This window comes from Prionailurus bengalensis, chromosome D3, assembly GCF_016509475.1.
Source record: "Prionailurus bengalensis isolate Pbe53 chromosome D3, Fcat_Pben_1.1_paternal_pri, whole genome shotgun sequence".
Classification (NCBI taxonomy): domain Eukaryota; kingdom Metazoa; phylum Chordata; class Mammalia; order Carnivora; family Felidae; genus Prionailurus; species Prionailurus bengalensis.
The window spans coordinates 15,995,578-16,008,699 of record NC_057356.1 but is presented as its reverse complement, the minus strand read 5'-3'; the positions used below and the strand labels follow the sequence as shown (position 1 = coordinate 16,008,699).

General features: G+C 46.2%; 1 protein-coding gene across 13 annotated transcripts in view; it reads left to right on the top strand.

The window, feature by feature from the left end:
- CIT (citron rho-interacting serine/threonine kinase) overlaps window positions 1–13,122 on the top strand; it is a 163,165-nt gene that overhangs the window by 92,944 nt on the left and 57,099 nt on the right. For all 13 annotated transcript variants that reach the window (XM_043557730.1, XM_043557742.1, XM_043557741.1 and 10 more), the window contains 4 exons: window positions 4,908–5,024; window positions 6,015–6,124; window positions 7,129–7,303; window positions 11,225–11,422. In XM_043557730.1, the coding sequence (XP_043413665.1) occupies window positions 4,908–5,024; window positions 6,015–6,124; window positions 7,129–7,303; window positions 11,225–11,422 (600 nt within the window). The remainder of the gene's footprint in view (window positions 1–4,907; window positions 5,025–6,014; window positions 6,125–7,128; window positions 7,304–11,224; window positions 11,423–13,122) is intronic.

Here is a 13,122-nt window from a genome sequence, read left to right as displayed (position 1 = left end):
GGACAGAATTCTGCGTTGGCAGTGATTTCTTAGAACATCCTTTGAAAATAACATTCCATCGACTTTTGGCTTCTGTTATTGCTAATGAGAAGTCAGCTGTCAGTCTAACTGTTGCTTGCTTTGAAAGTGTTGATCTTTTTTCTTTGGCTGGTTTTAAAATTTTGCTCTGTCTTTTGTTTTCTAAAGTTTTTAGTGTGATGCATCTAAATGCAGATTTATTATTTATCTTGCTTGAGATAAACAGGACTTTTAAATATATTGGTATCTTTTAAATTTAACAAAATTTTTTTAATGTTTAGTTTTGAGAGAGAGACAGAGGCCGAGTGCAAGTGGCGGAGGGACAGAAAGAGACAGGGAGACACAGAATCTGAAGCAGGCTCCAGGTGTTGAGCTGTCAGCACAGAGCCGGACCCAGGGCTTGAACACATGAACCGTGAGATCATGACCCGAGCCGAAGTTGGATGCTTAACTGACTGAGCCACCCAGGTGCCCCTATCTTTTATCAATTCTGGAAAATCATTGGTCACTATATCTCCCATATTGTCTCTTCTCCTTCCTTCTTCCTTTTTGAGAATTTGAGTAGGCATCACCTCTAACTTTTTTCATATTTTCCATTTCTTTCTCTTTTGGTGCACATTGTGGGTAAGTTCTGGCTGATTTTCTAGTTTACTAATTCTTACCTGTCAAATCTGCTGTTAAACCTACCAGTGAGTTTTAAATTTCAGTTACTGTATTTTTGGTTTCTAAACATTTTATTTAGCTCTTTTGCAAGTTTACTAGATTATTTAAGACAATAATTTTCTATTCCCTACATTCATTTTAAAGCTTGTCTTCTGTTTCTTTAAACACATTAGCATAGTTTTTTTATGTTCTTTATCTGAGAATTCTAATATCTGTTCTGTCTGAAGGTCTGTTTCTGCTCCACTGTTTTTCTTCGTTGTTTCTCATGGTGCCTGTCTTCTTGTGTGCTTGGTCAGCTGCTCATTTTCCTTCGAAAATTATTAATGAGAATTCTTTGAGACTTTGAATGCAGATGTGTGCCCCCTTTGGGAGTGGTTCTGGGCTCAGATTTCTCTATCTTCTTACTCTTTGAAGCTATTAAAAATGAAGCTCAAGTTTATTTGGTTCAGCAAATGCCTCAAGTTAAAAACAGCTTGTGTCCTTCTTAACTCTCCAGGTTTCTGCTTTCACTTAGGATTTTAGTATCTAGTTTCTTACTCTCTTGCCAACTTTGGGGAAAATGTTTTCTGTATTTTATCTAGTATTTTAAATCATTTTCCATAGAAGAGCTGTTAAATTCAGTTATTATTTCAATTATTGAAATTATTATTTCAATTCAATTATTATTATTAATTCAGTGATCAGAAAAAACGCAAGCTTATCTGTTTCCTTTTAAAAGCACATCACATTTTCATTATATTTTTGGACAAAGTCTTTAACTCAGTTTTTGTGTTCCTGAGAATCAGACATTGGTCATTACATCTCAAATATTGCCTCTTCTGCTTCCAAATCAGACAATTAAAGGAGGCTTTTAATTTTTTGATGATCCTGTTATTGATTCGGTTGGTCTTTTCTGTTCCTTTTTTGGAGAACCAAACATGTACATGCCCACGCAGTATCAGCATCATCACCACCCTGGTCATCCCCCTGCCCCCCCCCCCTTTTTTTGTTTTTGTTTTGTTTTTTTTTTTTACCCCTGGTGTTACTTTTGGTTATTTTTTTTTTTTAATTTTTTTTTTCAACATTTATTTATTTTTGGGACAGAGAGAGACAGAGCATGAACAGGGGAGGGGCAGAGAGAGAGGGAGACACAGAATCGGAAACAGGCTCCAGGCTCTGAGCCATCAGCCCAGAGCCCGACGCGGGGCTCGAACTCACAGACCGCGAGATCGTGACCTGGCTGAAGTCGGATGCTTAACCGACTGCGCCACCCAGGCGCCCTGGTTATTTTTAATTAAAAAAAAAAAAATACAGAGGGGTGCCTGGGTAGCTTAGTCGGTTAAGCATCCGACTTCGGCTCAGGTCATGAACTCGTGGTCTGTGAGTTTGAGCCTTGCGTCAGGCTCTGTGCTGACAGTCGGAGCTTGGAGCCTGCTTCGGATTCTGTGTCTCCCCCTCTATCTGCCCCTCCTCTGCTCATGCTGTGTCTCTCTCTGTCTCAAAAATAAACAAACATTAAAAAAAATTTTTTTTAATACAGAAAATTAACCCAGAGGTAACCTCAATGTGTTGTAGTATGACCCCCTACTCAGTGTATTTTAAACTTTATATACCAGTCCTTTTGGTTTGCGTTCTTACAGGCTTCCCAACTTTTACCTTTGGAATAAACCAACTTCCAGAAAATTGTGAGAATGTAGTCCACTAGCACCTGTGCACGATGAAAATAACCATTCTTTTTTTTTTTTTTTTTTAATTTTTTTTTTTTTAACGTTTATTTATTTTTGGGACAGAGAGAGACAGAGCATGAACAGGGGAGGGGCAGAGAGAGAGGGAGACACAGAATCGGAAACAGGCTCCAGGCTCTGAGCCATCAGCCCAGAGCCCGACGCAGGGCTCAAACTCACAGACCGCGAGATTGTGACCTGGCTGAAGTCGGATGCTTAACCGACTGCGCCACCCAGGCGCCCCAATAACCATTCTTAAAATTCATTCTGGGGCCGCCTGGGTGGCTCAGTCGGTTAAGTGTCTGACTCTTGATATTGGCTTAGGTCATGATCTCACGGCTTGTGGGTTCGAGCCCCACATCAGGCTCTGTGCTAAATGTGGAGTCTGCTTGAGATTCTCTCTCTCTCTCTTTCTCTCAACTCTCTCTGTCCCACCCCGGCCTGCACATGCACACGTTCTCGCCCTCTCAAATAAATACACGTAAAAAAAATTAATTCTGTAATTTGGGTGAGTATATTGACCTTCCTGTCCAAAAGCCATGTTCTGTCTTAAATTGCTATAAATGTCTACAGTGGTTCTCCTATTTCAAGTTCCTTGCTTCCCCCCCCATGCATCTTTCCTCTTGTTCCTTCTGCCAGTTTAACCCCATCAGAGCCGAGGTGCGTGAGTTCTTGATCGAGGCCTGTTCCTCTATACCTCTCATTGGTATCCATCACGGTGCAGAGTTGAGGTTTTATTCTGAGCAGAGTCATCCTCCAAATGTGCTTCGTTGCTTTAGCACCTGATAACCAGGAGCATACCTGGTCCAGATACTGTGTGGTCTCCACAGCCTTCTAGATGGGAAGAACTTTGTTTGATGGATCCTGGGGAATGTTATGGAAAGACTTGTTTTCTTCTGTCTTCCCTACTGGGAATCTTTATGAAACCATTTCTTTTTAGCCTGCTCTGCTTTGTGCTTCCTGTTTCCAGCCTCTCTAAGGCCATTTTAGTCATAATTCTGATCATACCCTAGATTCTGTCCTTTTCTTGTTCGTAATTTTAGAATCACACCCCGCCATCCTAGAGAACGGGCCACTTATCCTGTTGAGCTGCTCCCCTCCTCCCTTGACCTGTCCTCCACCTTTTGTTCTTCTCCACAAACTCTCATTCTATTTTTTTCATCAGTCGGTTCTAGTTTAAAGCCCTCTTTGAAATCTGTTCTTTCCTTTCTGTATCATGCGCACCCCCTCCCTGCTGACTGGCTCTTTTTAGGGACGACATCCCATGAGCTACGAAGGTCCCTTCACAATAGACATTGTGGGAAAGGCCGATTTCAATCCCCTCTGTGACCCCAATTCTTTCAGCTTCTTCCCAATATCAGAAGCAGATGGTGTCATTCAGAAAAGGCAGAGTGGATTCTCTGTGTTGAGAAATACAGGGCAGTGGTCAAAGGCTCAGGCAAGTTATGTGACGTCGTCTTCCTTTTTCTTTCTTTCTCACTTGTTTTGGCAACTGGTCGGGCTGTGTGTGCCTCACGGAACATTAGATCAAGCTGGTAGATGGTGACACCATTACTGTTTTATTTTTTCCTCTTGGGAACAGTAGGTGCTTGCAGTGGCGTTCTCGGCCCTGAGAACACATGATTCCTCTTCCCCTGAGAAAAGGTTTCTCTTTCCAGTGCCTTCCCCCCCCACCAACTCCCAGCTGGATCAGAGGAAAGAACGGAGGAAAGAGGCTTTTTTTTTCCTCTCTCTCTTTTATGTTGTCTTTTCAAACTATTGACTCTCCACCTACTTTATCGGTGGGCAGAATCCTCCTGTCTGCGTCTCTTTCTGAACATCAGCCTTGGTCACATGGGCGCCCTCGGCTTTCAGCTTTGTGTCCTTCCGTACACAGCCTTGGAGATATCTAGATTAAATCTGCACAGATTAAGAGCAGGCAGTGTTCTGAAAACTGGTGCATTGACTACGATAGAGTTGTCCTGAGGTAATATCTGCAGATTGTAAACTCTGGGGAGAGAGCTTTTTTCTCTCATTTTGGAGTCTCCTTCCACTGAGGATATACCTCTTTTGAGTCTTTTTGGCTGCTGATTTTATTTATTTTTTTGGTAATGTTTATTTATTTTTGAGAGAGAGACAGAGCACAAGCAGGGGAGGGGCAGAGAGAGAGGGAGACACAGAATCCAAAGCAGGTTCCAGGCTCTGAGCTGTCAGCACAGAGTCCCATGCGGGGCTCGAACCCACGAAGCGTGAGATCATGGCCTGAGCCAAAGTCGGGCTGTCAACTGACTGAGCCACCCAGGCACCCCTGGCTGCTGATTTTAAAATAAGTTCTTAGCTCAAGTCTGCTATTACTTGCCATTGGATGGTCATATCTGACTTCTTACCCTCATCCCAGCTCATAAGCAAACTCCCAGTCTCCCTCTTTGCCCCAGAACTTTCTTGGCCTCTTCATTCCTCCTCTTTCTTTTCCCGAGTGCCCCTGGTTAGTCTACCCTGTTCAACTTTGCTACTCAGGACACTGATTTCTTTTGTTTCTCATAGGTGTTGGACAACCAGATAAAGAAAGACCTGGCCGATAAAGAGACTCTGGAGAATCTGATGCAGAGACATGAAGAGGAGGCCCACGAGAAGGGCAAAATTCTCAGTGAGCAGAAGGCGGTAGGTATAAGGAATCACAAAGCCAGTTTTCAAAGGAGGGTTTTTGAAACATGCCTGGAATCACACACACGCAAGGGGAGTCCGTTTCAGCTGATGAATTATTCTTCCTGCTTAATCCTGTGGAGTTCTTTGCCCACAGAAGGTTCTCTGCAGCTCCTTCCTCTCCTAAAAGCAGTAGGGGTGGTGGCTCAGGGTGGCCAATTTTGCCTTTCATACTCTTCTTGAAGGACTCACGCTGGTCTATGATTAGCGTTGTCCTTCACAAGGCCACCTGACAAACCGCCCAGTGGCCCTAGGCCATCCTTAAGTGCCTCCTTCCTACGCGCATTTGCTCCTTTCCTTCCTAACCCATGTAGACATGGGTTTTAGAAACCTTCCACTCCTCAGGTTCACCTGTGGTGCTTGTTAATCCACCTGCGACCTCAGACCCCACAGGGACTTGTCACATCAGAGTCTCTAAGGGAGGGTCCTGGGAAGTTGTATTTTTAACCAGCACCTTCCCCTCCTCCTCCCTGATTCTTATGATTTATTAAGTTGGCAAAACTTTGATGTAGAGCATCTAGGCAACGGTGGCCGGGTATGGAGGGATCGCTTAGAAAACGACAGCCCCATGGGCGATGAGAAACATGAGTTTGCAGGTTCAAGTTAGAGGCTCTGGCAGGCCCAGGGCCCATGCAGATGACACAGGGTTTAATGAGGCCTGCTTCTTCACAGAATGACGGGTTCCTAAGTTGGTCCTTCTATGTGGTTTTAATGCAGGCGGCTTAGGTAGTGTGGGGATGTGTCATCTCTGTTGGAGAAAACTGAGTGCCATTGTCTGGGCAGTAAGACCTGTGACCCTCAGGGTACAGTCCAGTCACCTCCCTTGTTACCTCTGGTCAGATCGCCTACATTTCAGAGGAGCCTTTTACCCGGCCCCACGGCCTGAGTTAATCTCATTCTGGTAGAACTGTCTGTGTGTGAGGTTTCAAAGGCCGCCCTGTGTTTCAGATGATCAATGCTATGGATTCCAAGATCAGATCCCTGGAACAGAGGATTGTGGAACTCTCAGAAGCCAATAAACTTGCAGCAAACAGCAGTCTTTTTACCCAGAGGAACATGTAAGTATTCACATGCTACCTGCGTGCATGATTACACATTGGTCTTCTCTCTTGGGGCATAAACTTCATTCTTCTGTCTGATGAAGCCAGAGCAGATTTAATTACTTCTGTAGTTTGTCCCAGACCTGGTTATACTTGTGTAACTTTGCCTTCTTTTACATGTCATTCTGCCATGCCCTTTCTTTGGAGCTGGGTTTTCTTAAATACTTCAAATTGCCATCAGATTACAGAGTGCTTTGCTCTCTCTAATGAGGGCTATTAATAGGTGGCTTTTGGAAAGCTGTGGTCTTTGTTCCCCAGACTTGCCTCCCATGATTAGCCTGGTTGGGCCATCCGTCCCGCTGGTAAGTCAGGCCCGGGGGCATGAGGTTTGTAAGGATTCCCTGTGTTCTAGGAGAACTTTGATTTTAATCTTCTCCCCCAAAGAATTAGCATCTCTGGGATTTTGTTCCCCCCTTAGATACGTCTCTTGAGAGATATAAAACATTCCCATTTTCACCTAAACCAGCTTAGTAGGCCGCTTTTTGGTCTTTAAGTCATTCCAGTTTCTGATACTTGTGAGCAGTCTGGTGGGGAGGTGAGCAAGGCCTGTGGACAAGCGGAAGGAGTACCTTCCTTCTCCTCATCGCCCTTTCTTCCCCAGGGCCTGCCTTCATGAGTTTTGGGGCAGTCTTGTACTCTAAAGCGGCCCCTTTCTGCTCCTAGACAGACTCAAAAAAAAAAAAGTCTACCATAGGAGGGAAATGTTAGGGTCCCTTGCATCCCCTGGGACCTTCCTGTAGCCAATAGATGAGGGCCTCTGAACAGTGAGGACCGAATGGGCCCCAGCCCCCCAAACTGGGCTCATGCACACGAGGCTGAGTCCAGACCAAGCTAACCTGGCAGTGACCATCCATGCCCACTTACAGAGACGTGCCACTGTTTCTGTGTGCCCCTTCTGAGGGAACGTGCTCACCTCTAACAAGACTGTGATTTTGCTTGGCTCCTCCCACCACCCCCACCAGGAAGGCCCAGGAAGAGATGATTTCAGAACTCAGGCAGCAGAAGTTCTACCTGGAGACACAGGCAGGGAAACTGGAGGCCCAGAACCGAAAGCTGGAGGAGCAGCTGGAGAAAATCAGCCACCAAGACCACAGCGACAAGAACCGGCTGCTGGAGCTGGAGACGAGGCTGAGGGAGGTGAGAGCGAGGGGCCCTCCCCCAGGAGGATTCGCTGGGGGGTGGGGCTCCAAACCCAGCCAGGTGTCAAGCATCAGTCAGTCAGTATATACACGAGAGGTGTCATGCGTCCCCGATCTGGGTTAGAGTCCCACTTGCACTTGCGAGTTTTGTAACCTTGGGTAGCCTAGTTCTCTCTGCGCTTCAGGTCTCTCATCTGTCAGATGGCCATGATAATGGATCTCCCCCCTAGGGTCACATGAGGATGATGTAAATGGGTGTGTTTTTCAGACTGGAGCCGGGAGGGCAGAGTGATTCCTCCCTCATCCTGATTTAGCAAGGGTCACGAGGGTCACGTACTTGACTGAGTCCACGCTTGGGAGTTTAGCACTCGGGTACGTAGGGTGGCTTCATGGCAGTGGAGCGGTCTCCTAGTGACAGCGGAAGATGAAAAGACAAATCTAAATCTTAGGTTTGATGGAAGGTGGTTCACTTCAGAGATATAAGGAAGCTGGGAAACGTAGCCAAGTTTTGGGGAGGAAAATACAACACATTTGGTTGTAGACGCGTTGAGGGTGATTGAGGCTGTGAAGTTACACGTGGAACAGTACTCACTGTGTATTTGTTAAATGCCTTGCTATGTGCCAGCAGTGGTGATAAGACAGACCCCATCTCTGATCTTGGGGGCTGTCAGCTCGTAGGCAGGGTTGGCTGGTTGGACAGAGGAGTGCAGGAGAGGGGTCGTTCGGAGTAGGACATCCCAGCTGGGAGAGGAGACACAGTTCTCGGAGCCTCGTAGGTCTCGGGTAGTTGTGATGGAATTCTTCAAGGAGCAGATGGTCTCTCTTAAGGAAAAGGCTGTTAAGCAGACAGAGGTCTGAGGACTAACCTTGGGGAATACTCATGGGTTTTTTTTTGTACTGCAGTGTGAAAATGAGGCCAGTCCCCCAAAGGACAGGCAAAAAAAATGCATTGTCTCGTGTTTTTCAAGGGTGGTCCAGGTGTACATGGGTCCTTTAGGATCATCTGGTGTGTCTTTTGAAATGCAGATTCCTGGGTCTCTTAGCTTTTTTTGAATGAAATAGGATGTGGGGGGACAGGGGGAGCTGGGATTTGCATTTTTAGCAGTCTCCAGGTGATTCTTACACTTCCAGAATGGTGGTTCTGGGTTGTCCGGAAGCCTTGGATGGTGGTTTAAGTTTTATTATCCAGGCTATATTTTTACTGTTCAGTAAGTTTAACAACATTTCCCTGTGGTGTCAGCCTTAAGAGTGTGAGTGTAAATAACTCCGATTTCTTTGAGCGTGGGAACACTGGCTGTCTTGCCTTCCCTTTCCACAAATGTCTCTCTTACTGCGGCACCTGTCCTGCCTCTGTCGCTCATCTGGGCAATTAAAATGCCCCAGGAAAAACGAGTTGCTTTTTTCTTTTCCCTTGAATCTGCTTTTTTTTTTTTTTTTTTCCTTTTGACTCGATCCAGCTAGCTCCCCCAAGGAAGGTGGGGGCAACCTAGAACGTTTATAGGAGGCTCAGTGTCACACCCCCTGCGAGTTCTGGAGCTTAGCTTTAAACATAACAAGGCTGGTCCACCTTCCCTGTGCTGCCTGCTGCTACTGAGTTTGGGGGCAGAGGCCTCTCAGCCTCCAGTTTAATCCAACTTAGAGGGCCCTGGGCCTCCCCGACCCTGTGTGTGCAGTGTGAGGTCTTCCCTAGCGAAATGTGTGGGGTGGCGAAGGTGCAGGGCCCTGGTGGGGGGGGGGGACTCCTCCTGTCTTTGCATGGCGTCCTGCTCACCCACCTCCACATGACTCGCTGTCACCTGCCTCCCTTGGTTCTGCCAAGTGGTCTCGGGGGAATGTTTCAGCCCGCCGGTGGAGTCGCCGCCTGCTCTGACTGCTGGCATGTTAATAAGACAAACAGCAAGTAGCAGACTCTTGAGGCGGACTTCTGGGTTCGAAGCCAGCCCCGCCATTGCTGAGCTATGTGACATTTGCTCAGCCACTTAGTGTGTCAGCGCCACAGCGTGCTCGTGTGTCAAGTGGAGGTGATAGTAAGCAGTGCCTCCCTCTCTGGGTTGTCACGGGATGCGATGAGCTAAAGGAGTGCCTGGCACCTTGCGGGTGAGCCCCGAGTTCACTGCCATCAGGTCGCCGCCATCTTCACAAGTGGGAGAGCGCAGCCTTGGCTTTAGCTGCCACTGACTGACTGACTAAGGGCTCCCAGATCTAGATCGCCAGCCCACACCTTTCTCGTGAGTCTCTGACCCACTGTCCCAGTAGAGGTTAGTTAGACACCTCCACCTGGATGTCTCCCTCGCTGCCCAAGTTCATCACATCAACACCAAATTTCTTACCTTTCTCCTCAGACTGGCTCTTCTCGTGTTCCCTGGTGTTCTCTGGCGTAGCAGTGGTCTCACTGCGCAGAGCACCTGCCCAGAAGCTCAGGTGTCACTGTCGACTCCCCTCTGTCCTGTGTCTCTTGCCCACCTCAAATGCACCACAAAATCTTGTTGGCTCTGTAGGCTTAATCTTTTATAAGTCTTCTCTTCATCCTTAAGGGACTTGGGTGTCACCTCTTCCAGGGACCCTTCTCTGGATAGAGCATCTCCTTTGCGTCCCCTTGGCCTTCTTTGTCTAGATCGTCACGTTGTGTACCTCTTGGAAGAACCAGTTAGACAGTGAACTTTCTGAGGGCAGCAGACACCTCTTATTTGCTTGACGTCCCCAAAGTCTGACACAGGGTCTGGTCCCTAGGACAACCTTGTCAGTGTTTGTTAGGTCAGTAGATTAGGCCATGGTCTCCCACATCTTTGTGGGACAGCCTTTGGATGTCTTGGTTCCTCTGCTTGGAATTTTCTTTCCTGTTTGCTCATTTGGCTCCTGTAAATTCTTCAGTAAGTACACTCAGAGTTACCTTCTTTATTCTCCACTGTGTGCCCACGACATCCCTACATATTCTGACCGTTACACTTGACCACATATATGGTAATGGTTGGTTTTCATTTCTCCTCCAACTCAGAGGAAGAAACTGTCTTTCCTCTTCATATTCCTTTTTATGTGGAAGTTGCTGAGTAAACTCTTCTTGAATGAATGAAACATTGAGTCGATAGAAGGATAGATGGGCAGTTGGAGGAAAGAATGATTAGCTCACAATGTGACCTAATGTGGGTTACCTAATGCGAACAAATCAGAGCAGGAATATTTAAAATAAACAGAATTCAATTCTGGTTGTTTCATTTTTATCCCAATTGTAAAGGTGTCCTTGTTACCAATATGGTCTTATTTATAGCCATTTACTTTTAAATGCTTTTTTTGTATTATTTTTTTAAAATTTTAGAGCATGAGTGGGGAAGAGGGGCTGGGGGGGGCGGGGAGAGAGAGAATGAGAGAGAGAGAGAGAGAGAGAGAGAGAGAGAGAGAGATTGGGAGGGAGGAAGAATCTCAAGCAGGCTCCATGCTCAGCGTGGAGCCTGACGCAGGGCTCTGTCCCACAACCCTGGGATCATGACCTGAGCCAAAATTAGAAGTTGGGTGCTCAACTGACTGAGCCACCCAAGCACCCCTTAAATGCTTTTCTAATTAGAGTATTTGTCATATTTTCATTTGAGACTCTTGCCGTGTGCTTTTTCTTCTGAAGCCTCCCCAAGCCTTTGAATATTTGGAAGTAAGGGATGCTTCGTATAGACATTCTCTTACACGTTCTTACTTCTGGTCATTTTTGAGACTCCTGAAGTCAGGTCCATTTTACGGCATTTTCTCCCTCTCAGTTGAGTGCTGAGAATTTGAATCCATGACCACATCAATCAACCAAGATGTAGGTTGAACGGCCAGTTGCGTCTCAGCTAGTTAGAGTCAGTCAGTTAGCTTGACTAGTCGGTTGCGTTCTCCGTAGTTAGGGTCAACTGACCGTGAGTGTGTGTGTCTCTCTCTCCGCCCCTCTCAGGTCAGTCTAGAGCACGAGGAGCAGAAACTGGAGCTGAAGCGTCAGCTCACAGAGCTGCAACTCTCCCTGCAAGAGCGCGAGTCCCAGCTGACGGCCCTGCAGGCGGCCCGGGCGGCCCTGGAGAGCCAGCTTCGCCAGGCCAAGACCGAGCTGGAGGAGACGACGGCGGAGGCAGAAGAAGAGATCCAGGCGCTCACGGTAGGCCTGGGGACAGGCACCTTCAGGCTCCTCCAGGCCTCAGCCAGCACGAGCATGGCGCTGAGGAGACCTGCTCCCTCATAGAAATCCCAAGAGAGAAAAAGCAATCCCTTAGAGATACGTAATGAGCAGAAAGCGGGCTTACGTAAGCTCCTCCCTCATGAGAATTGGTATACTGCATCAATTGGTTAACATCTGACCTTTTCTTAGTATCTTGAGAAGTTCCTCTTCTATTTATATGTCTTCCCTCTTTTTAAAATAATCATCATTGTATTTAAAATTTTAGTTTGAGCCGAAGTCCATTTTCCTGGATCTTCTACTTAGGTTTCAATAATCGTTAAAAAAAAAAAAAAATCTTCTACCTTATTGTAGTCTTTCTACCACATTTCTATTTTTGTATCGGTTAGCCTCATTTGTGTTCCTTTTTTTTTTTTTTTTAAAGCTGTACATTCTGCTTCAAGTCTTATGTACGCATCTCGTATGTTCTGGATGGAAAAGATTCTTCTGAATGAGAGTCTTTCTCTAAGAGGGACCTGGCCTCTCTGCTCATTGTTGAGACACTAGTTTATTCAACTGAAGAGTGTGCTTAGGAAGTAGAACTTGAGGAGAAGGGAGGGTGACGTTGGATTTAGACCTTAGTTCTTTCTGGAAGTCTAAAAATAGGACGTTTTGGGTCAATTTCCCACAGTTGATCCTTCTCATGGGGGCCGACCCAGGCTGATAAAACTGACAAGAATCTTACATATAAAAGGCCAGCGTATCAACTTCCAGTGGAAAAAAGAACCACCGAGCTGCCTGGGATACTCCGGGTGGCTAATCTTCACGTTTTTTCCCCTTTCAGAGAAGTCTTCTCAAAAACCTCATTTCTCCTGGAAGGGCCGCTTGGTGGACCTGGACTCGGCACAGAAAGCCGAAGGCGTTTAATGGCTAGTATCAGCCAAGCAAGTACATCGGTGGTAGTAACATAGTGTACTTGCCAAGTGGACAGGCACAGTCATGCCTGCTGGTCAGGGTACCCTCTTCCGTGGGCAGGGCACAATTCAGCTGATTGGGTTTTAGTGTTTTCTAAAATAAGGTAGCTCGGTGGGTACCTTATTCACTCTGATTCATCTTGGATGCTGTCCCCATTTCCATCAGCGAACATCTCAGCGTCTCTTAGAGTGGGGTTACTTCTACAGATGGCCATGCACATTTGTTGCTTATGATTTACCCTGTTTGAAAGTAATGTGTGTACTTCTTTTTCTTTTTAAAAACCGATCTCATCCTTAGAAGTTACCTTCTGTTGTTGGCTTTGGGGAGCCCATTATCTGAACCAAATTGGAAACGTGATCTGACAGTGCCAGGCTCCTTATAGACCCGTCTAGGACACGGGGGATTCCAGGATCCTGGGGATACGGATTAACTCCTGCATAGGAAGTACGTGTGCGTCCCAGATTTTCCAGGACTTTCACCAAGTTCAGATATTGATTGCAACCTTAATTTCTATTGTCCCCATGAGAACACTCATTGTGTGATATGCCGTGTGTCCTCAGTACTTGGTTTGGCGAAAAAAACAGTCACGATATCTTTTTATTTATACTCTGCCTTGTTTCAAAATGGATTCAGAGCAGTTTGGGAAGATATAAAACAGTATAACAAGATAAAATAAGAAAGAAAAGGCATAGAGAAAATAAGTCTATATAAGAAAAATATGGAGGTAG